Consider the following 24,452-nt stretch of genomic DNA (forward strand, 5'->3'; position numbering starts at 1 on the left):
TTCCTGGACTCCCCAAGCCAGCAGCACTGCCTCAGTATTCCACAGCACTGCATCCAGTGAGGTGTTGGAACAGCCTTATCCTTATGCAGGCAGAAAGAACAGGTACTTCAAAAAGGGAATTTTAGTGAGAAACTCACATGTAATTAATATTAAACTAGACTCCATGATCTACCATTAAAGAAATCAATAATCCTCCTCTGTGAGTCCTGACACACCTCAGTATGGTGACACCCGAACGCGTCACTTCAGTGAGATTCGGTTTTGTTACGTTTTACCTCAGGTATTTCTGCCCATGCAGGCTGGTGAGCAAACAGAGATCTCCTGCCTACAGAGGGGAGTGAGGCAGAGTAGGAGACACCTTGGTCCTGGAGCCTTACAGGATGAACTCGAGAGCAGGGAACAGCAGAGATGCTGCAGCCCTGCGGCCAGTCCGGCACCTGCTCTGCCTCCAGCAGCTGCACCAGGTCCTGCCCCTCCATCCCACACCTCTGACAAGCTCCCTCTCATTTATATTCCTCTAATGGCCAGCTGACCGTGGATCTCTGCCCTGCTCAAAACAAGGAGAAGTTTCTGTGGGGGATCCTTCAGGGAGCAATCAGCTGGAGAGAGCTACAAGTAGTTTATTGTATGCAGGGACAAACTGACTGCCAATGCCTTGGTTTGTCAGCTGTGCCAAAATTTGTCAGCTGTGCTGAGATTTTGTCAGCTGCTCATAGATAAATAGTGAAAAAAAAACCCAAAAAGCCAGCATGACCCAGCCCAGCATATTCAAAGCCACCAAACACATGGAGAATTTCAACATACCCTGCTGAGTGAATCTGAGATGTCACCTCACTTCTGTAAAATTCCAGAAAGGAATATCTCATCTAAAACAAGTCTGAAAAGTGCCAACACATTTGACATGAATATTTAAGGTATTACCAAGTTTCTGCACCGCCAAGATATTGACAAACATTTGCCAGCCTGAATGCCCGACCCAAATTTTAAACGTAGTGCTTGCTTTCCTTGTATGCAGCATTGGAGCAGAGCACAGCACAATCTTTATTTTGTTTCAGAGCTGAAATACAGCAATTGTCTTCAATGCAGCAGCCCCGAGGCAGCTGCTTCCTTTGAAACAGATTTACCAGCGCTAATCCCTGGCTTTGCACACTCCGAGGAATACAAACAGCTCCGGGGGAAGCTCCCTCTCCCCGCAGATCCCAAACAGCTCGGGGGAAATTCCCTCTCCCCGAAGATCCTGTGCTGGGCACCGGAGAGCGGCAGCGCTGCTGTGTCCATCTGCAGGGACACACCTGGGTGACACGCACAGAGTGACACACAGTGACACACAGTGACACACACACAGTGACACACACACAGTGACACACACAGTGACACACCTGGGCGACACGCACAGAGTGACACACAGTGACACACACACAGCGACACACACAGCGACACACACAGTGACACACACAGTGACACACAGTGACACACACACACAGTGACACACACACACAGTGACACACACACACAGTGACACACACACACAGTGACACACAGTGACACGCACACACAGTGACACGCACACACAGTGACACGCAGTGACACCGGGTGAGCCACCAGCCCCCTGCTGTTGATGCTGGCATTGCCCCTTGTTGCACAGAAACCGCCCTGCTGGGGGCTGGGAAGAGGAGCTGTTTCCTGGGCCCTGTCCTGCTCTCCAACCCCTGTGGGAGGATGCTGCAGAGGATGCAGTGCACACTCTCTGCTACCCCATTCATCCTTCAGTGATTTAAATCATTCAGACATCCTTGGAAACTGTGGAAAAAATATAATAGTGCCTAGAGAATCATTCTTACACACATCAGTCCAAACCCACAATTTGTGGGATAGCTCAGGACCTGGATATTTCTCAAACACAAAAATTTCTGTTTTAGCAACATCAAAAGAAATTAGATGACAAAATATTATAATCCTGCATAAGGCTTGAATAAAAACCTAAGCTTTTATTCCATTTCCAAAAGCAATGTGTATTCTAGTGTGAAAGAAAATCACACAGAATAGACCAGACCAGAACATTATCTTTTGCTAAAGTTTCTTTACTGAACATTCTATGTACATTTTCCAGATTCTCTGTGTACCAATTGCAAATGTTCCAGACTGTCTGAACTATTGAAAACATGGGATGTGCAATGCCAGAGTAATATTAACTGAAGGTTTCTTTACTGTACATTCAAGATGTGGTGACGGAGGAAGTGAAGTGGCCGAGTGACCCAGCTGAAGTGACCAAGTTATTGTGTTATCATAGAACCACGTGCTCCTGAGCAACTTCTCAAAACCCCAAAATAAGAAAAAAAATGTATTGCAGGAGGATGTTTGGTCTGTCAGGGTACAGAGCAATGACAGTAACTGCAAAGGCTTCGTTAAGGCTGTATGAATCAGAGCACAGGGGATACTCACCAAGGTCAAGGAGCTGTCACTCCATTTCTGACAGCATTATCTGTGCCAGTGGGATCACAGTTGGCATGATGAATTATAGAATACTTCAATCACAAGGCTGCATCTTTGCTAACTCATAGAATATCTCCATGCAAATTAGCCAATATAAATGGAAGAAGTGAGTGGAGTCTTTTACAAATCTGTACCTTGGAAGCAAGCAACGCTATAAGAACAAGGTCTTTTTTTTTTTTTAAATTGAAAACTCATTTTTAATGCCATTGTGGATAAGATCATTGGAACATAAATGAGAAATACATGAAAGACTTGGAGACCAGAATGCAAACAGAATAGTCTAGTTTTAAATCAAATGCTGAGATGATTGCTGATGGTTCATTTATGATCCCCCCATTTCCAGTTGTCAGTACTGGCACACTGCCCCACACCATCATGTCCCCCAGCTACAGATCACAACCTCCTTCCCTCAAAGTGCCACTGCACATGTGTTCTGGCTACAGCTGAATTCTTTCCATTGCAAATATGGTGTTTTATCTTTAAGTCCTGATATCATTTAATTATCTGTGCAAAATTAGCTAGCTCCAGACCTAAACTCCCACCTGGCCTATGATCAGTGAAAATACTATGGCACATTTTTCAACCATTTTCAGAAATTATGTTGTCTATATCCACATCTGTCTATTATTCAGTAGCACACGTGCTGTGTGAGTCAATAATTTTAATTTATGAATTTTCAACCAAATTTGTGTTGATCATAAACTTTGACACAATTTTGATTAAAATCATTAGAAAGACGTTGTACATATTTAGTGATTTAGCATTTGTCACAGGTTTTCTCATTGAGGTTGTTAAAATTTTTCAGTTAGAGGAACTAAAGCAAAATATCAGAGAGAGTAGCAAAAGGCCTGCTTAAATTTGCCATTTGTGGCTTCATAAATGCTATAAATATGAGATAAACCAAAACAATTTTCAATAAGTAGCATGTTCCAACAGCTAGGATGCTCCACTAATAATGTACAGGTTCAGGTAACACAAGAAGAACACACAGAATATTTGTACAATCAGTACAAAAGATAAGCAGATCGTAACATCCCTTTCTATGGCACCCAGGATCTTTAGCCTGTTTCAGCACACCAAACTCCTTCAGCAGCAGGGACAGAACAAACACTACACTCTTTGTGTATACAGAAAACAGATTTGGAAGCAACATATTTTTTTGTTTTACCAAAGAAATTCAGGGACCTTCCTGTTCTCCCCACTTTCTCCTGCCTCAAACCATTCCACCAGCCTACTCCTTCCCAGTCTTTTGACAACCTGAAACCATTTGAAGGCATATCAGGAGATGGCAAAATCAAAGGCCAATCAATGCCTGCAACTCAGTATCTTCTGGACTCTAGACAGCCTCAGCAGAAAGACTAAGCTTTATATTATTAATATACAGGTTTATTACATTTCTAGATCATTATGAATGCTGCTCTTGCAATATACATTTTCATTTACAGAAAAATCTCTCCTCCTTTTGGTTATCTGAGTCAAAGCTATATACACCTTTTACATTTCTTTGTGACAATGACATTTACTGGAATGATCCAAAATTTGTGAAAAGATTGGACCTTTTTATCTGCTTTATAGATAAAAGCACTGGAGGTGTGTCTTGGAATGACTGTACTTTTCTGTCATAATCTTGCTAATGTAATTACCATACAGAAGGAGTGATTTCCATTCTTGCAAGAGCATATGAAAAGGACATTTGATGCACACCAGGTTGTTGGTTCCTTAATGCACTGAACATGTTGCTTATTGTTTCAGCTGATAGCTCTTACAAGGACTGTCTTCCCTGTGTGAACACCGACCGTCCAAGCACAGGGCTCTGCCCAGAACAGAGCCAGACCAAGGGGCAAAGCCAACCACAGCAGCCACAGCTACAAATCACACCACAGGTACACATTCACCCCCAGCCAAGACGTGCAGAGACATGTCAGTACCTAGATAAAGCTTCCAGCTGCTGATCCACCTCCTGAAGCTTCACCCAGTAGCCCCTGGAGAGCTCCTGGTACTCCTCCATCACCAAGGTCTTCAGGTCAGGGTAAGGGCATTCCAGAGCCAGCAGCTCAGGAGGAACTTCCAGGAAAAGCCTGTTTTTCTCTTCAGAAGAGCGCACTGATGCCTGCAATGAAAAAATGCTGCTCAGGACACTGCTCTGCATCATAATTACCCCCTCAATAAACTTCTACTTAAACTTATAAAGAAGAGCTTACATTTTCTTTGTACTCTTCAAGCTCTCTTTCCAAAGCCAGACTTTCAGGGATAAGACCTTCCAGAATTGCCTTCTGTTGCTTCTTCATAAATTTGATCTATTTCATGGAACATGTTACTGTTACCTCTTCCTCTTGTTATAATATGAAAACTCTTATTTAGAATCAGAGTCAGATTTTCAGCCCTACACTGCTATGCTTTTACAGACTTTGGTGAGCAGATTTACACCATGATAAGAAGGGGGGTTTATGGCATACTCTGCATGTGACCTATAGTCTCAAAGTTAAAAAAAAAAGTACTAAAAATATGGTGATAATAAATTGTAAAAATAAAGTTCAAATACCAACCTGCTGTAGCACCTCAGCTGAATTGATCTCGGGTTTCTGACAAGATTTTTTTGAGATGTAACGCTGAATTTTAGCCAGCTTGAGTTTCAGCTGCCAGACAGGAGCTAAAGTGTTTGTTTGATAAGTGTCCCACTCCCTGGACAATTTCTGCTCTGTATGAAACACAAAGCTTTCTCAAACACACAAAAAATGTTACACAACACTGTGCTCTGTAAATCTAAACCTGTCAAGGAATATCCATTAAAAATCCAAACAATCAAGATAATGTTAGCTATTAAAAAAATTAAAAATTAATAAAAAATTCTTACCCAAATTCCTCAAATCAAAAAAAAAGCTGTTCTTATGGCTTCCTTCATCAAGAAAAGTCTTAATTTCTTCTTCTGCCTTTTGCCTGAAGGAAATGAGTTTTGCAGAAGCTTTAATTTCTTATTCATTACATTTGCATGAATGATGAGCCTCAAATACTCCAATAATCACATAAAAAATGGGATTCTTCACCTGGGAAGGTATGAAGTGAAGGACTTGGACACAAAGATGGCAAGGAAGCCACAAATGCTCTTATTGAGTAGACAGGATAATAGACAAGAGCACTGTTAATGTCTCGTGTTGTGTGACCTCAACACATATGTCTAGAGACAGACTCTAAAGGAACTAAAAAGCATCTGAAAACTTTTGATACTCTTACAAAGACCCAGTCTTCAGATGCTGCAAATCAACTGAACATCCCCAAGTCCAGCTCCAAGAGCAACATCCCCTGCTCTCCCTGCCCTCAGGTGAGCTCTTCATATCACAGACCTCTCTCCATCTGGGTCACAAACTTTTGTTCCCCACACAGAAATAACTTCAGGTCAGGTATCATAATATTTTTTTCTCAATGTGCCTTGAATCAAAAGCATGTCATCCCAAAAATTCTGTCTGCTGAAGTCTCTTTACTAATCACTCATTCAGATTCCTCAACCCTTACCTGCTCTCACTCAGTCTTTTATACTCTTGCCACCACACCTGACGATGCTGTTTCAGCAGCATTTGCTCTTTGCTAATTTTTGAAACTTGTTCTGCTTTTTTAATCTGCAGGGAAAATTAAAGGTTGTGTTTTGAACTTATTCAACAGCTTTATCAAATGCCTTCACATGGAAGCTTTTAAATGATAAACCAAATAGCTTATTTAAAAACTGTATTTTTCTAAAGAACAACAGGCTCAAATGTAACCAATTTTCATTAAATAAGTTTGTTGCATTACAAATCACAATTAATGAGAAGTGCAAAAAAAAAAAAAAATCAGTCCATTTTCTTCTTTCCTTTCCCATCCCTATGTCCCTGGAAGTAAAATTGAGGAAAGATAAGCAGGAGAACAAAAAACACTTTCTTACAGGTAGGAAGATGAAAGACTAAAAGTATGTAAAGAAAAATAATTTCAAAAATGTATTACTAAAAAAGAGGTTTTTAACAAAATCTATCCTATTAGAGAGGCTCTCAAACTGTCTGAGGGCTTCACAAAAACATTCTGTGTATATCACACTCTGGATAAAATAGGAATACCTGCTTTTGAAACAGATGGAGTTCCTGCTTAAACCAGAGGAAAGCCTGCCAGGGGAAGGCTGCTGAAGTGGAAGCAGATGACTCTGGCCAGCCAGCAACGAAGGAAAAAGGAGCAGAAGCCTGTGGCTGCCAGACTGCCCGAGACAAGAGGTTTTCTCTCACCCTCCTGCCATGGTGACTGTCTCTGGCCTCTCGGTGCATGGTGAGGACAAAGCTCCTTTCCACTCTTTCTTTGTGCTGCCATCCCCTCCCTGCAGAACACCTGTCTGCACCCCAACAGCTCCCTCAGCTCATGCACTGACCCTTCCCCATCCCCAGCTCCCCCTTCATGCAGACACTCTGTCCTATGGCAAAATGGCAGCAAGGCAAGAAAAACACACGGGAAAGTCTTGTCTGAGTTGATAACAGGGAGAAACAAATAACAATCTCACTCCACATCTACTTCAGCAAAGCAGTGATGTTCTGAGTTAAAAACGCTGGGATTCCACTTTGCTCAGGCAGAAACAAGCTGCAACTTTCCTGCCCAGGGCAAAGCTGCACAAGCACCACCAGGACCCCTCTGTGCTCACGAGGGCACTGAGCAAACAGAGACACACCCACCAAACACCACACCCAGAAAACACCCACCCACCACCACACCCACTGCCACACCCACCCACCAAACACCACACCCAGAAAACACCCACCCACCACCACACCCACTGCCACACCCACCCACCAAACACCACACCCAGAAAACACCCACCCACCACCACACCCACTGCCACACCCACCCACCAAACACCACACCCAGAAAACACCCACCCACCACCACACCCACTGCCACACCCACCCACCAAACACCACACCCAGAAAACACCCACCCAGCACTCACCCAGCAAACACCCACTGCCACACCCACCCACCAAACACCACACCCACCACACCCACCCACTGCCACACCCTGACACACCCACCCACCACACCCACTCCCCTGACACACCCACAAACATCCCCCAGCATGTTCCCACTCCTGCCCCAGCTGGGCTTTTTTTGTTTGGCTTTTTTTTCTGGATCAGCATTCCCATTTAATCCCACAAATTCTTCACTGCCCCCAGGATTATACAATAAGTCTGGGTGAATTTCCTCAAGGCAGTAAAATATGAGTCTTTCCTGTCTTTTAAAGAAGTAGAATCAACACGTATTTTGCATCACTGATCTGAACAAAGTCCACACATTGACATTAGCACATCCAAATCACAGTATAGCCATGATAAACTTTTGTATTTGACCCCCTCTGGCTGAATGTCGTTACAGAAATTTGTGATCCCAATTTGTTCTCAGGTTCCTTGGGGCAGGAACAAGAAATATGGTCACTGAATTTCAAAAGCATTACAAATAAAATAAAAATCATACCTTTAACTGAATTTGTGCAGAGGCCATTTTTGCCTCTGCAGCAATATCATACAGATGTTTGTAGTCAACAGGTTTGTACCTCTGGCTGCAAAGGGCATTTCTTGTGGGAACCACCAAATTGTCTAGTTATCATATAAAACACATAAGGTTATTTCAAATTCTTGAGAAATAATTTAAGTGCAAGGCATAAAATGAAAGCTCTACACATAGAAATCAGAACCAATGTTTTCAACACCAGAAGTTTTCATACCGATACTGTTAGTTGGTGAATAACAATTTGCAACAAACATAAACTAGTAGCAATTATATAAAAAACAGTAACCAGTTGTCTGTTCACAAAAGTTAATTTAAAAAGTATAGCTTACATGTGAATTTAGTTGTTAATTCATTTTAAACTGCATTTACAGGCATTATAATAACTTCTAATACAGAAATACCTAAGTTTCAATAAATGCATCCGTCTCGCACTGATTGGAAAATTGCCTCAATGTTTATCACAACCTATGGGTTAAGAAGCAGGAGCAGCTTTTTTCTAAAAGATATAAAATTGAGGTACAATTACAATTGTAAATGAACTACCTGAACTTTTGCCCTAGCACTGTGAAGGCCTCGTGCACAGATACTCAGTCATTCTACATAAGCCAGGAGGCTTACAGGGATAAGGAATGGGCATCTCCTTACAACCTCTGCTTTAGCAGAGAAATTGCCCATTATGTTTCTGCATTCCCTACTAAGCCCCGTGGCTGGAGGTGCTGTGCCTGACGTGGTTTTAGAGAGGGGTAGAAGGTAAGATAAATCCTGCAGAGCCATCTCACAAGCCTCCCCCAGGCTCTCCATCTGCCGCGTGGCCCGGCAGCGTCTCCAGCCGATGCCGATGCCTTGCTGGGGAAGGGCTTCTCCAAATCCCCTGCCAGGCAGTGCCCTGGGACAGGCACAGACTGGGGACAGCAACCTGGGAACCCTGTGGGGAAAAAACTGGGCACGAAGGGGCAAGCTGCCCCTGGAGCTCAGAAAGCCAGCCTGGGCAGGTGCCAGGGAAGGCGTTCTGCCCCCTCTGCTCTGCCCCCGGACCTGCAGAGAATAACACCCAGCTCCAGCACCCGGCACAGAACCCTGGCCAGACACCATGGAGAGGGTCAGAGGGCTGGAACATTTCTGCTGTGAAGACAGGCTGAGAGAGGCTGGGATGTTTGGCTAGAGGAGACTCCAGGAAAACTTTACTGTGGCCTCTCAGTAGGTAAAGGGGGTTTATATGGGAAACAGAAAGGCTCTTTACCCTGCCTGTCACAGCATGAGGGGCAACAGCTGCAACCTGGAAGGAGGGTAAATACAGACAGGAACTAGAAGAAAGAAGGAATTGTTCCTGGCAGGGTGGGCAGGCCCTGGCACAGGTGCCCAGAGCAGCTGTGGCTGTCCCTGGATCCCTGGCAGTGCCCAAGGCCAGGCTGGACACTGGGGCTGGAGCAGCCTGGGACAGTGGGAGCTGTCCCTGCCATGGCAAGGGTGGGGCTGGGTGGGCTCTGAGGTCCCTTCCTACTCAAACCATAACCAGAGTGCTATAGCAGCTCCTATATGAGGCTATTAATTGCAGAATGTTTCATAAACAGTCGAGAAAGCAATTAAACCTGATAGCATACATACCTCCACCACTAATCCTATGATCTGAAAACAATGTTCCATGCTCCAGTTCACCCATTTTTATTTTTTATGTATTTTTTATACCTGTTGAGAAACAAACATATGTTTTGAGAATAACAACATTGTGGATGCAATCTAAAAACACTTTTCAAAAATATCTATTGTTTTCTGAAAAGAGGTACATCTCACTAAAAATGTAATTTAGACAGAAATTCCTCAAATTTATCTTTCACTTTAGGAGAAATTTCATGTGCCTCATACCATTTAGCAGCCAAGAAAACCAAATACTATTTCCTTGATGAATCTGTAATGCTGTGACATAGCTCATCTATTCTTTGCTTTGTGCTTTTCAAAATACGAGTCCCTGATCCAAATGCAAGATCAGGTTTTGAGGCATTCCTACTTTATAGAAATTAAGCCTGAAAAGATCTTTTCTTATATTTGGAGACTAGGTCGCTTTAACCCCTTCTGTAGTAACACCTGTGAAAGCAGGTCAGCTGCTCAGGCAGCAGTGGCTCAGCTCTGGGTGAGCAGCATTTATCCAGTACCCACATCATCATGGGTCAAATGGGAAGTTTCAGATGCAGTAAGTTACACAACGCAGTAAAAAAAAAATCTTACGTGTCAAACCCCTACTTTCAATTAGGCATGCATTGGTGTCATCCCAGGTCTTGCATAGAAATGAAAGCAATAGATCCACCTGAGGTGTTTCAGATGAACTGAATCAACAGCTGAGTCACACCAGAAAGGGAAGGCTCCCCACAAACACTGCCTCAAAGCCAGCCATACTGTGCCAATACTTCATACACACAAAACTCCATCTCCAGTCATACCTTTGACATTTGCCTGGTCCCACAGCAAGCAGCAACATAGCAAATAGTAGACCAGCAAAATTTATTTATTTGTGGAGTCACTTCCTCACTGTTCTGGATGAACTAGCTCGTCCTTACAAATTCCAAAAATGGCACAATGCAACAGGAAGGTGGGAAGGAAAAGCAGCAGTAGAAATGTAAAGGGGACTACTCTGACAGAGATCTATTAATGTCAGTCAAATGAAAAGGTGAGACTGCAGCAGAAGACAGTTCACAGTGTACTCTCCTGGGAACTGTTTTACGTTCTGCATCCACCCCTCTGCTATAGACAGTCAGTCTTCCTCCTCCTGCTGCCTTTGGTTTCTGACCACTGCTTCTACTGATAAACTTGGGAAGGGAGCACTATGGTGACTCTCATCTACAACATATAATGAAGGCAAAAATAACATTGATGGAAAATTGGGAGTACTCAAAAGCTCTAAGAAGATTGAATCCATCACAGCCACTTCTCTCTATTAAAACCTTTTATTACTGTTCCCTGCGCAGCTGCCACATCAGCGTCATTCTCCTGTATTACACATTTTGGGAGCCATCATCCTAATCTGGGTCCATCTGGCCGGCTTTAAATGACAAGCTTCTACCACAAGACATGCTGTCCTTTTTGAAAAATAACTATGAATACTAGTAAGATTAGCAGCAGCAGAGCTACCCCTCTGGGTTATTTATTTGTTCATTTGGCAAATTGTTAATATCTTCTTTCTAATGATATTTTTCTGATTTAACATCAGCATTTGAATAGAACTTCACACATATTGACTTTACCTTCATCTCCTTTCAAAAGAAACCAAGAAAATACATCTTGAGAACAGAACTGATAAAAAAAAAAAAAATAAATTACTGGCCATATTCTGTAAATTTAGGGCTATGTATTTGATGAACCAAATCAAGTCCTTTCCTTCTAGCCAATCTGTTTCTCTCTTCCACAACGATGTCATACATTTGTATTTGATCTCAGCCTTTCACAGACATTATTTTCTGTTATTCAACCTTATGACCTCAGTAAAACACTGAAAGTGAATGCTAAGATGGTTTTGTAAAAGGACAAGATTCATATAAACCTGCATTCTATCTTCAGTAACTTGCAAATGTAATAATCAAAATGATAAAACCACTGCCACTTAAATTTATTTCTGCTTCAATGCAGATATATCTAGAAACCTCTCCAATACTATAAAAGTCCATCTAAGCCCAAATTCCAGTACCCTGCCTCAAAGCTTTGCTCAAACTTCACTGAAGACTCTAGGCTGGGAGTCTTGATGCCTCTTTAGAAAGAAAAAGTGTAAAAGATCAACCAGCCACCAAGCAGAAGTCCCCGTACATAGAAATCTCTCCCCCAAGAATACCAAGTCAGCTCTGCCTACAGCCAAACACAGCTAAAAAAAGCACAAGGTTTATGAATTCTATTTTTCTGCTCCTTTGGCAATTTAGTATTTCACTATTCACTGAACTCTTTTAGGCAATAAAAATATGATCTCTTAAAAGATTTCATCTCCTATTCAACCAAACTCTTCAGTGCATTCTCAATGTATGCCCTTTGCTGGTATCTGAGGCATATGACCTATGTTTATCCTTACATATGGGAATAGCCAATATTGAGGCAAGATCCTCCTTCCTCTCATTTAAATAGAAATTAAATTCCCCAGTGTCAGTCAGCATTCCTGGAGGAAGCAAAGCCTGGTGCCTGCCACAGACTGCTCCTGGGGTTGCGTCAGGTCCAGTCCAGGCCCCAGTTCCACAAGTGAGTGCACCCAGCGAGCTTAACCAGTGATTTTAAAAGAGCCTAATTCCACTGTCTTGATTCAACAAGTTGTTTGCATACATAAATCTTTGCAGATCTGGGTCAGCAGTGCCATTTTTTTCCTCCCAGCTAAAGTGCTGCTCGTCAAGCAAAGGGCAGATGGATTTTTGGCAGGGAGGCACAGTGCTTAACAACCCAGACATGCCTTTAGAAACATAATTTGTTGTGCATGTTTTAAATCACTCGCATTATTAAATGTAAAAATCAATACAGTGAATCAAAACAGAGTTTAATAGCATCAGCAGTGCCAGTACAGCAGGTGCTCCTGGGGTTTGTGAGGAGTCCTGGGACAGCAGGTGTTACAGTCCTCTCCATGGCTCACCTGATGTGCTGCTGGGGTACACCACTGAAAACACAGAGCTGGACCAGACTTACTGAAAACCTGGAACACAACATCAACAGGAACTTGGATTATACTTTAGAGCAGATGTTCCTAAAAAATACGAATTCAGAAAAAATCTGCAAACTCAGAGTCCCTTATTCTCAGTGCTCTCTTTTGAATATCTGGCTTGGTCTTAAATATTTTGTGGAAGCCTTTAAAAAAGATTTTAAAGTGTAATGGAAATGTTAATTGCTTAGCTTCTGCATGTTTTCATTTAAAGAAAAAGAATATTAATATGCAGTTGTTGAACCCTCTGATCCTAATTATTGTTAGGGAAAAGAGGTAAAGAACACTCCCATTGTAGGGTGTGGAGTACAAACAACAAACAAATAATGAGCTTGATCCTTTAATCAGATCCTTTCTCTTCTAGTTGAACGAACTATCTGAAAATGGCACCCATCCAGAATGTGTTAATCTTGCAGCAGTCAATCCTTTCCCCAGGAAGAAAATGCACAGTACAATACTTCTGTCATTCGGTGTCAAAACAATTGCTAGAAAAATCCCATTGTTTGATTATAATTTAAATTTACATTCCCCTAAAGAAAGAATTACAGCTCTCTTTGAAATAAAGTCAAGGCTCAGAAATGGTATGTTCCCAAAAGAGACATAGTCCTTTTTGTCTATGATAATCTCATTACTTTCTCATTAAGTAAAACTTAATCCAAAGTAGGAAGATCAATTTGAGTAACACTTAAAACAATCAGCTTCATGGACTGCTTGGTCACACTACAGGGGCAGGGAATAGCTTATCTACTTTCTGAGGATCTGCACATCACAAGGGAACTACTCCCCCTCCATTCTTGGAATATTCTTAGAAAATCCAAGAGGAAATAAAATTTCGGAACACTTAGAAAAAACATTGAAACAAGCAGATTAAAAAAAAAAAAAGTTTTAGAAGTTGATAAGTTGACATAAAAGGGTAGGAAAGGAAGTCACCCACATCACCTTGGATCAAGTGAGTCAGGTGGTATTTCACCTTGTTTTGTTTCAAACAAAACATGCACAATCCATTTTCTGTGACCAAACGCAGCTGGCCTGCTGCAGTCAGCACACCTGGCCACTGCAAGGTTTGAATGGGAGAGGATGAAAGGGAAAAATGCTCTGATGCTTTGAGTGGTTAATCATAGAGCATTTGGGGTTGGATCTTAAAGCTCATCCAGCTTCACCCCCTGCCATGGGCAGGGACACCTTCCACTGTCCCAGGCTGCTCCAAGCCCTGGCCAGCCTGGCCTGGGACACTGCCAGGGATGGGACAGCCATAACTCCTTTGGGCAATTCCTGGCATGTGGCTGGACAGACCTGGACAAAGTCCAGCTTTGCTGAGCTGAAGGCAAAAATTCTGAGGCATAATTTACACACTTGTGTAACACAGGAGATTTACAGAATTTTGTCATATGTTCCTTTTATTAATGTTTTATCTAGACTTCTATTTATTGCCTCCATGTACAAAAAAAGCTAGAAAACTAAACAATATGGTTGAATATATGAAAGAATAATTGGAAAATGTGATGCTGAGTTATCCATTATAGGACCCTACAATTTTCTCCATTACTTAAGAAATAGTAAATGTTCAGTTAAATTCACCTGTGGCTGCCTGGCCCACGAAGCATACCTGCTGTTGGCTAGGCTGTATGCAAAGGCTTGTTCAGAATGGTGCAGTGAGCAACTCATCCCTCTGCTGCTCTGCATCCATCAGGAAAAACACTTAAATCTACAGAATTCACTTAGCACAACAGAAGCAAAGATGCTGTAACACAAAACTGCAGAGAATCAACATTCCCTGCAACACAACAAAGTACCTGGGCTTTGCACGTCTTCTCAAGAGGCAGAATTCGCACTGTTCCACAGGAATTTCAGAGACAGATTCCACATGTAACACCACTGGGCCAGTGGAATAAGGATGTAATTTTACAGGCAGGGTTAGTTAAGGAGCTAGACCTCAAAAGCAGCAGAACATTGTGTTCTGCAAGAAGCAGCACATGTACTAAACCATCAGATACTGAAATAGTCTATACTAAGTAGTAGCAGAAGTTCAATGGAAGACAGTTAAAGAAGCTCAGAGGAGGCTGAAGTAATTGAGTCACTTAAAAAAATACCAAAAACCAACAACAAAAACCTACTGAAGACTGCACTTACAAAAATCTGTGCAACATATCTGGATTCCAGTTGTTAAATCACAGTGCTCTTCAGATAAACTAACCAATTTTGTTTCCATTGTTGCAAAATGCACAGTTGGAAATACACAGTTTGAGAACCATGATAGCTTTATTTTCTGTATCTAGCTAGATCTCAGATTTCACCAAAGCAGGAAGGGAAACAGGAGTCTGGTTCCTTATTTAAGGAATCAAAAACATAATTTTAAGTTGTCCTCACCTTTTGCACATGCCTCTGTCTTTACTGTTGCCATCTGTATAGTATTTTTAATGAAAGCATTTCCTCCTATCCCATTTTTATGTTAGCTTTGTTACTGATGTTTTTTACTTAACAAACCCAAATCTGTATGGAAGGGTTCCCTGCCCCACTGCTGGAGGCCTCCTCCTCACAGCTCTGCTGACAGACCAATTTCTGCACGCATTTCCTAATGAACTGCAGGCAGAAGTCAGCTGGCTTAGTTTACGTTGCTGGCAGAACAGTTTAACAGTGGTTCAAGAGCATATGACTCTGTCTGAGTGAGTCCAATTTCTCCTTAAGCCGAGATACTGTTCCCTGTTTAAGCTCCGAGAAGCTGTGGCTGGCTGGAGCTGCAGGCATTTGCACACCTGGAATTACACCTCAGAGCAATTCTGCATCTCACCTGCCCGAGCTGCAGGTGGGACACAGCCAGGGCAAACACCCTGAGGGACCTTGTGAGCTAGTGCTGGCACCAATTCCTCTGTGCCACTGTCCTTTAAGGCAGCCCCGATGATTTTTGTCTGAGTAGTGTAGTGGGAGTCAGAGCAGAACATTTGTCTGCAACCTATGAGAGACAAGCCAGAGGGACAGATAATTCATGTGATTTAGGAGCCACTGCAGCTTATTTTGTCAGGAGCATAGGTATAATTTTGTACAGCTTTTGCCTGTTCTGCTAGGCCAAATTCCCAGAGTTATGTGCAGGGAAACATTTGGCACAACTTCACTTTAAATTATTGCGTAATGTTGTCTGATATCCTACTACAAAAAGCAACTCATCCTTGTCTGGGGCCTCTCAGTCACAGCCATTAGAAATGTACAGTCCGTAAACGTGAATCAAATGATCTTTCTGCATACACATTTTCTTTGTTGCCTCCTTATTCAAAAGTATCTCTAGATTTCAGTCTGACATTCTGTATCCCTGGTGGTCTGGTAGGAAAGATTACAATTTGGTTAATTTCTCAACATTTTTTCCAGCCTCATATACAAACTAGTAAGAAGGTGAAGAATATTTTGTTCAGCAACTGTAGCAGTTGGTAGAAACTGCAAAGGATTTTAGCAGACTTTTCCCTGTCCTTGAGCAGATATGAGTACCTGCATTGACCAGAGCTGGGGTGACGAGTGTTATTTTAATTCTTTGTGGGCTTTGGGGAGAATTGTTGTGGGCTTTGGTTGGGTTTTTTTGAGGTTTCTTACACAACAATTACAAGTTTAGGACCTGAAAACCCCGAGAACAGACCAGCTGCTGACGACCTTGTCTTTACCAGACATCCCACTCAGCATTTCCTGCCATCTTTTCTCCAAATCATCCACTTGGCTGTTGCCAAGCTGCTCACTTGTTTCCAGGTGCTGCAGTTTCCAGGAGGAACCCTGACCTACAGGTGTGTGCACACGTGGTGAAACCCAAATTCCCCATTAGCTGGCTTCAGCAACACAGTTCACTTCAGGACATCCCTTCTGCTGCCTCAAGCACAACACCCTCACTCCACTGTTGGGACCACGCTACCGGATCCAACAGTATATTGGGACAGGATTCCTGGAGCTTGCCAAGAAAAGGTTACTGAGCTTACACTACAGGTCAGCAAGCTGCTGTTCCTCAAACCTCCTCCTTTTTGCTGAATCGGGTATCCAGGGAAAACCTTTCCCTCTGGTGCCCAGAGAGGAGCCCCCACCCCGCCGTATGTGGCTGCCTGCACGTTCTTGGCTCAGCCCTCACAGGCAGGAACGCTGTGCTCAGGAAAATTGATCCGGCTGAAGAAACAAGGGCATATGTGCCAGGGAGGTTTGGAGAAGCTGGATCAATTCTGTAATGCAGCTCCCTGCACAGTTGCAGGATCCTGCTGCTGCCACTGGGAAAGCTGGAGAGAGATATCATTACAGGACATCATTGTCCTTCCCATGGCAGCTGGGCTCGAGCCAGAGCACGGCGCTCTGCAATGAAGGCTGGTGTTCGTGCTGAGCACTGTGCACCATCTACAATCAAAAATACTCCTACTTGATGCTTCAAAGCCATGCAAGAAAAAAAGACAGTGCAAACAACCTCAATAGTTTTCCTCAATATTTTGTTTTACCACAGGGAAGGAGTAATATCTATCCATGGCAGAGCAGTAATCTTGAATGGCGCTGTCTGAAACAGAACGTTTCTATAAAAGCCCTCACTGAAAAAGCAAGATGTCAGCCCACCACTTTCCTCAGAAGTGCACCTGGTAGGTGCCTTACCTCCCCAGCTAAACAATAAAAAGCAGAACATTTAGTGCTTTCTATACCGAATGAAATTACAGTTTCAAAATTACCCAAAATCAATTGTATTGTGATTGACTGAGTTGCTGTGACATCAACACGATGTCTTGCAGTAACTTTTGAAATCAAATTGTAGGTTTTAATGAGAGGAAGAAACCCACACATCTAAATAACTCCCCATCTGCTCATGTGTTGTGTTAGCCTGCCATGAGTATCACTCTTTTCTCCAGGTATTTTTTTTCCCAAACCTTCATAATTTCAGTATCTAGAAGAGATTACAGTTAAAGCAGGTAGCATTAAATAGCTTCCAGAAGAAACCAAGCCACACCCCCCAGCCCTCCCCAAATAACCCCCCAAAACCAAACCAACCAAATTCACAAAAACAAAACAAAACGCAGAAGAGAAAACAAAGCCAAACCAAGCCCAAACCACCAAGAAGCAAAGCAACGCTGTTTTTGTGACTGATATTTATCACTAAATTAAAAGACAGGAATGTTAATGTTCTGCAAGGGCTGTGAACATCTGTGGAATATATCTATAAAAAGCAAGACTCGATTATGGATTGATTTCAAAATAGATTAAACAAAGCAGAAAAACATCATATTAATGACTGGAAATGCTGAAGAAACACAACAGCAGCAAAACAACTAGCAAATACCTGTTAACAACACTGTCATCTAAACCACTGGAAGATGAGCACAGTCATTTTAAGGGGTCAGATTTAAGGCTCAAGAGAAACCAGTATGGTCTCAAAGGAAAGCATGAGACTAGATTGTTATGATCTGCAAACATAGTGGAATCATGGCTTTCCAAATGAGAGTGAAACAGACCATCTTACTTTCAAGTCACATTCAGAAGGTGAATAAAAAAGAAACTGTACTTGTTTGTTGCTGATTCTAAAAAATTATGTAAGAATTTAAATGCATATTTGACAAAGGCCACTATTAGCCAATGGAATAAGAAATCAAAGAATCACCCTCCATACAGCCTTTTGCTTTGGAAAGTTAAAATAGGGTGCCTTTCCATAGCCTATGTGGTCCCTGTTGGACAGGATTACGGCACTGGGACACACGGCAGGCAATTAGATAATGTATTGGCTGCTCAGGGTGCCAAAAAAAATAAACCAGCTATGAGGGTATGACTAATACCAGACAGAATGAAATAGCTTTTCCTCACTGACAGTCATTCAACATATTTCCAAATCTGACAGGATCTCAAAATGTTACTTTCAATTCTTTCTATTTCCTTTATGCCAAAACAAACGGACTCAAGATCACTTTCTCCTTCTCAACAGTATTTCTTATCCTTTCCCATCTTACCCCAATGGGAAACTAAAGCACAGCCAGACCTTGCAATGCATGGCTCTGCAGGGATGCAGGGCACCTGGAACAGCCTGCTCCTGATACCTGGAACCACCCAGAGCCGAGAAGGTATGGGGATGGCATTGTGCCACGTCCTGCTTGTGGCCTGTGCCCCCCACAATGAGATCCAGGAATAGTTCCATTTACTGGAGGGGGAAAGTAAGCTTCCTCATTTCCCAAAGTTGCTATCTGTGAAAGCCAAGCCAGCATAATAATACCCAAATTACAGATGAAAACCAGTTGAAACTGATTTGGAGCTAATTTAATTAATCCAGTACACCTTTGGTAGAAGTAACCTTGCAACTAACAAAGGTCACAGTTCTAGCACAACATGCACTTTCTCTTCCCTTTACTTTAGATCTAGTTATTTCATATTTTATCCTTACTCCAGCTCTCCACTCTCATTTGACCCTTCCCCCACTTATTTTATTTTACACCTGTTACTCTTCATTTTACCAAGTTTCAACTGTTATTCCCCCCCACTGCTATTTCCCATTTCCTAGACAGAGACCACCACTCTGGTTTGGTAACATTGCATATGTAGTTCACATGGTATGAAATCATGAGATTCTTCAGAACACTGAGGACTCAAGACTCCTGATTACAGCTGCCAAGCATTTTCCATGTGGATATCATCATAATGTAGGCGTTCCTACTGCGTTATTCAATATACAAATAATTACACATATAGCAACAAAACCCTCAGAGATTAAATATCTTACCAATAGCCTACACGGTTTATAAGATTATAATTCCAAGCAGGAAATTCAGAGAAGGGATACATGGGTTTAAGGGTGGCTCTCCATGTTCAGCTACCTTGTTACCTGCAGCTCCCTTCTAATCAGAGGCTAAGGAAGGGCACAGTTCTACCTGCAGCATTAGCACAAATTAAACCACAAGTTCATGTGTCCATATGCCTAAAACAAAACTACCGTCCGCCTCACCAAACAGTAAACCGAAAAACGGAGCTGGATGGAAAACAGATAAAAGTTACAATGTGGATACTTTTTCCATGTTCCTTTACAGCAGACTTTCTACATCTGCATCAGCACAGCAGAGGAAGAGGGTGAATAAAACAACCGCCCGAGACAGCAAGAGCTGCTGACTCAAGTGGCCATTTGGTTTTGGCTTCTCTTAGCCATTTCCAGTGTCATTGAATGAAGTGGAGAGTGTCGATTCGCTGTCGTACCTGCAGGGTGGGAGGCTGGAAGGAGAGGAATGGCCCCAGTCAGACCCCCGAGACACACCGAGATGATGAGTTAGGACAGGCATGGGATGCAAAACGCTGATCAAGCATTTAACACACACCCAAATCCTGTTATTGAAATGTTTTACAGCTGTTTTAGGAATACTAGCTTTTATTTTCTACATCTACGATTCCTCACACGCCATCAAGAGAGTTCGGCTGCTACTGGAAGCTTAGAAGGGCGGGATATGAAAACACCCCGGAAAGTGTTTTCCCATCTTTCCCAAACACCCGGACTTGGTCGGTCGTGTCTGAGCGGCGCCGCGGGCTGTGCGTTCTGCAGGTACCGCGGGCCACAGGCTCCCGGGAGCACAGGCAGCCCGCCCTCCGTGCCCAGGCAGGCTCATGGCGGAGCACGTGGCGCACGGTGACGGTCCGGCCCTGCAGAGCCCCGGAGCTCCCGCGGCGGCTCCTTCGGCGGGGCAGGAGGCGGCCGGCACCGCGGGCGGGCACGCCCGGCCATTTTACAACCGGCTGCTCCATCCGCCCGCACGCCGCTCGGCCCCGCCGCGCTCGGACACTCACCGCGACGGGTCCGACGGGGGGCGCCGGAGTGGCCTCCCCTCCCCACAGGCTCGCCCGGCGGAGCCGCCTCTGGGCACAGCGCGAGTCCCGTCAGGCCGCTGCCGGCGGAGCCGCCCCAGGCATGGGATGGGATGGGTTTGGGATGGGATGGGTTTGGGATGGGTTTGGGATGGGATGGGATGGGTCGGGTCGGGTCCCGTCCGGTCCCGTCCCGTCCCGTCCGCGCCGTCTCCCCCACACGGCATCGGTAACCACGGCAACCTCAAGTCGCGCCGCCATTGGCGGGTTTAACGCGGGGCAGCAGCCAATGGGGCGCCGCCCCGCGCCGTGGCTGGCCAATGGGAGCGGGCTCCGGGCCGGGCGGCGCGTGACGCGGCGCGCGGGCGGGGCGGGGCCGGCGGAGCGGGCGGCGGGGCCGCCACCATGGAGACCCCGGGGTAGGGCGGGCGCGCCCGGCGGGGCCGCGGGGCCGCTCCGCGCGGTGAGTGCGGGGCACGGGGCAGGCCGCGGGCCGGGGACGCCGCGCGGGAGAGCCGGGGGGGGCTGCGGGGTGCGGCGAGGCGGGCGGCGCGGGAGGAGAGGCGGCGGACCCCGCCGGGGCATCGGGGCCGAAGAGCCGTCGTCTCGGGCGGCCCCGCGGGCGGAGCGCCGCGCACTCTCCGTGCCCGCGGGGCCGCCCGGAGCCCGGTGGAGCCGCCCGGAGGGGCCCTGCGGGAGGAGGTGCCGCCGGCCGGCCCCTGCCCCGGGCGCTGCGCGGCACCGGGCGGGAGAGCGGAGCCGGGCCCCGCCGCTGGCCGCGGCCGCGCCGTGTGCGTGGGGCGGGCGCGGCGCTGCGCCGGGAGCCGCGAGCCCGGCGGAGCCGCAGCGGGCAGGGCCACCGGGCCTCGCCGTGCCCGCAGCGCCGCACGGCGCCGGCCGCGGGGCCGGGCGGGGACGCGGCGGGTGGTGCGAGGGATGGCGGGGTCGGCGGAGCGGGCGGGGGGAGCCGGTAGCGCCGGGCCCCGCGCACCCGCTGTGCTCGCACCGGGCGGCCGCGGGGCTCGGCGTCCGTCCCGGTGTTCCCCGGAGTCCCAGGCTTCGGCTGCCGCCCCGGGGGTCCCTGACCCCGCTGCCGTCGCGGTGTTCCCTGCACGGGATTTAATTACGGATTTTTCACCCTTCGAACGACCGCAGAACGAGGCGCGCTCCCGTCGCCGGGTACCGGGGAGCCGCGGAGCATCCTCGGCCCGCGCGCCGGGAGCACCCCGGGCTCGTGGGGCTGCAGGAACTTTTTGCGGTGTTTTCTCCCCCCGACTGCGACCGCCCGCGCCGGGCTGGGAGCGGAGCGGCACGGGCGGGGACGGCCGTGGGCTCCCGGGGACGGCCGTGGGCTCCCGGGGACGGCCGTGGCCATGCCGCCGCTGGCTGAGCCTCGGGCACGCTGCAGTGTGTGCGAGAACAGAAAGTGCTCTGCAGGTGCCGGTTACCGAGTGCGGCTGCCGTGGCTTGGGCTGGGAGAGCTGGGAAATGAAGTCTCGCCGCAATAAAATAAATGCTGGTGCTGAGTGCAGGCTGTTTCAGCGCAGAAAAACCAGAGTTGATGACTCAAGTCCCCTCTGGTCCATTTCTCCTCCTGGCTGACGCTCAGAAGGCATCAACAGTTCAGGGGCAGGGATCTCGAGTGTTTCTGAGCTGCCTCTGTTTGCCCCATAGACCTTTGTACTTTTTTTTTTTTTTTTCCTAAATAGCCTCCCGCTCCCTGTTAATTTTACATTAGTCATTGCTTCCAGATTCGACTGTTTGAAGGAAAAGGTGTGGTTGGACTGTGAGCACTAGTGTTGCATGAACTGGCTTCTCTGTTTTTTCAGCGTTGTCAATTTTTGATAAATTGGAGTAGATAGAGATTGGGAGATTATGAGGATGATGATGTTTTCCCCTTGACTATTTGAAATCTACACCAAATAATTTGTTCATTGTGATAAAAATATGGGAACCTACTAAAGGTAGGTTGTTTGAATCTACTAAATATCGTTTAGTGTATGAAGAAACAGTAATTCAGTCATGTTCATCATGTTTAAAGCGTGGGGGAGTGTGTTTTGGGGGCAAAACCTTTTTGTTGGCATTTATATCCTGTAATGTAATGTTTCTATTAAACATTACAATGTTACATGCAAATAAATGTAACCTGACTGTAGAAAGGCAGATTGCAGTAACTTTCTCCTGTTGAAATTGTTTGCGAAGTGCTCTGTTGCTGCTGAAATAAGATGCTATTAATATTTTTAATTAAGGTAGAAAAGCTGATAGGCCTTTTCCAGTAAAAACTGTTTTTTTCCCTTTCAACTTGTCAGATGTTCAGCATAAACAGCAGTACTGATATCAGATGTTCTGCTTCAAAACACAGTTGGAAAAAGTTTTGGGAGAGTCATCTTCTGTGAGAGGGGAGAATTTGTTCTAATTTTTCTTAGATTGTCAACAAGATAACACCTTTTGGAGTTTGCATTTTTCAAAAGTAATTCAGGATCCTTTTATAATGAACAGCTGAATTCAGTCACACTGTAAACAAAGAAAGTTATAGGATACACTGCCTTTCTATAGAAGATTCTTGCAGTAGCAAAATAGCATCTGTAGTGCATTTTGAGGTATTTTTCATATTCAGTGATAGCATATGCTATGTACAAATAATAGTAATCTTAATTAGTAATGTGTTCTTGGTGTTTAGAAATCTGCATGCACTGAGAGAAGACTCTGGAGAAAAGCTGCATTTTAAATTAACAGAAAACATAAATAAGAACTTCATGTACTTCTGCTTCACTTTATTTCAATACATTTAGTACAGACAAGGAGCTAAAGCTGTTCTAAACGATGGGACTGTGTGAGTCATGTCTTAATTTTGTTATGGGGATTTTTTTTTTCTTAATTGTGATGCTGAAAATAATCGAGTCCTGCAACATTTGGTTATTTGTTTGGCACAGGAAAGCAGTGGCTAGTTCAGGGAGTTCAGCGAGCTTAACATTAGTTAGCTTCAGTACCAGGGCATACTTAGTGTAATATGCTACAGAAAAGGCCCCTAAAAAAGCAAGCAGAGCTCATGATACTTATCTGGGAAAGCACAGTTGTAAGCCTGTTATTGGCCACAGTCTGTATTGCTGTCAGTTACTTTTCTGTCATTTTCAGTCAGATCAGCGAGTCTGCCTGGGTTACATGGAATTGCTGTGGATGAGCAGCTGTGCTCCTTTTCAGCTGCCCATGGTGTGGTGGAGCAGAGCAGTCCTGGGAGCAGAGAGCTTTCCTGGCAGGCTGCAAGGGCCCAGGAGCTCCGTGGGGTCTCCTGCCAGGCTGCGGGGACAGCGCCTTCTGCCACCTTGTACAACCAGCACCTGGACACCTCCTCCTGCAGAACCTGTGTTGGTGCGGGTCAGAATTCTGGAATTTTCAGCATTTTTGGTTAGGGTTGGTGAGGTTTTTTCTCAAGCAAAAATAAGATGTCAAATCCTTATGAATATGGTGTGTACTGTCTGTCCAAAATTAAACTGGTTCGAACTTTAGTGATGAGGTGGGAAAAGAGAATGGAGCTGGAGGGGATGATGGCACCGAGCAGTCTCTGGCTATGCTTGGGAGCTTTGCTGATTCTCAGCTGCTTTTCCTAAGGCCTGTGACATGTCCTAGTTCATTGGTTAACTTCTCATGTTCTTTTATCCAAACAGAATACTCATTTATTCTGCTCGGGGGAGGTTTGCAGAGGGAGGGGAGGAGGTGGATAAAGACAGCCAAAAACTGCCTCCGGTGACCTTCCCAAAGCTTTTGCTTGCATGGAAGAAAATCCCAGTGTCTTGTCAGTTAAATCTCTGCAGCTGGCAGCAGTGTTCAGACCTTTGCTCCTCTCCCTCTTGCTGCCCTTAGTACATCTCCTTTATTTCCAGGCAGACAAGAGAGGCCTGGATTTCAGGAGGAAGGAAGGAGTCCATCACTTTCACAGGAGATTCTTTTCTTTTTTGGTAGTGGAATCCATGACTGTGTCGTTTAAAGGGAAGGCTGAAGTAGAAGAGTCT

General features: G+C 45.1%; 2 protein-coding genes across 45 annotated transcripts in view; one reads left to right on the forward strand and one right to left on the reverse strand.

Moving 5' to 3' along the window:
- CCDC148 (coiled-coil domain containing 148) overlaps positions 1-20,786 on the reverse strand; it is a 42,546-nt gene extending 21,760 nt beyond the window's left edge. For 2 of the 12 annotated variants that reach the window (XR_015288901.1, XM_086896444.1), the window contains exons 1-9: positions 20,425-20,704; positions 9,615-9,695; positions 7,974-8,095; positions 6,579-6,844; positions 6,004-6,107; positions 5,348-5,430; positions 5,040-5,191; positions 4,695-4,790; positions 4,422-4,603 (exon numbers count right to left, since the gene is read on the reverse strand). Coding sequence is in view for 11 of the 12 variants with exons in the window: in XM_086896444.1 (XP_086752570.1) it covers positions 4,422-4,603; positions 4,695-4,790; positions 5,040-5,191; positions 5,348-5,430; positions 6,004-6,107; positions 6,579-6,779 (818 nt within the window). In the remaining variant the exon portion in view is untranslated. Of the gene's footprint in view, positions 1-4,421; positions 4,604-4,694; positions 4,791-5,039; positions 5,192-5,347; positions 5,431-6,003; positions 6,108-6,578; positions 6,845-7,973; positions 8,096-8,410; positions 8,506-9,614; positions 9,696-12,603; positions 12,664-20,424 lie in introns of all 12 variants that reach the window. The other 10 variants (XM_086896454.1, XM_086896445.1, XM_086896453.1 and 7 more) reach the window with 10 other exon arrangements.
- A 23-nt stretch (positions 20,787-20,809) lies between these two features.
- PKP4 (plakophilin 4) overlaps positions 20,810-24,452 on the forward strand; it is a 63,386-nt gene continuing 59,743 nt past the window's right edge. For 5 of the 33 annotated variants that reach the window (XM_086896543.1, XM_086896551.1, XM_086896557.1 and 2 more), the window contains exon 1: positions 20,819-20,905. The gene's annotated coding sequence lies outside the window, so the exon portion shown is untranslated. Of the gene's footprint in view, positions 20,906-24,452 lie in introns of all 33 variants that reach the window. The other 28 variants (XM_086896553.1, XM_086896542.1, XM_086896563.1 and 25 more) reach the window with 11 other exon arrangements.

This window comes from Cyanistes caeruleus, chromosome 7, assembly GCF_971803275.1.
Source record: "Cyanistes caeruleus chromosome 7, bCyaCae1.hap1.1, whole genome shotgun sequence".
NCBI lineage: Eukaryota > Metazoa > Chordata > Aves > Passeriformes > Paridae > Cyanistes > Cyanistes caeruleus.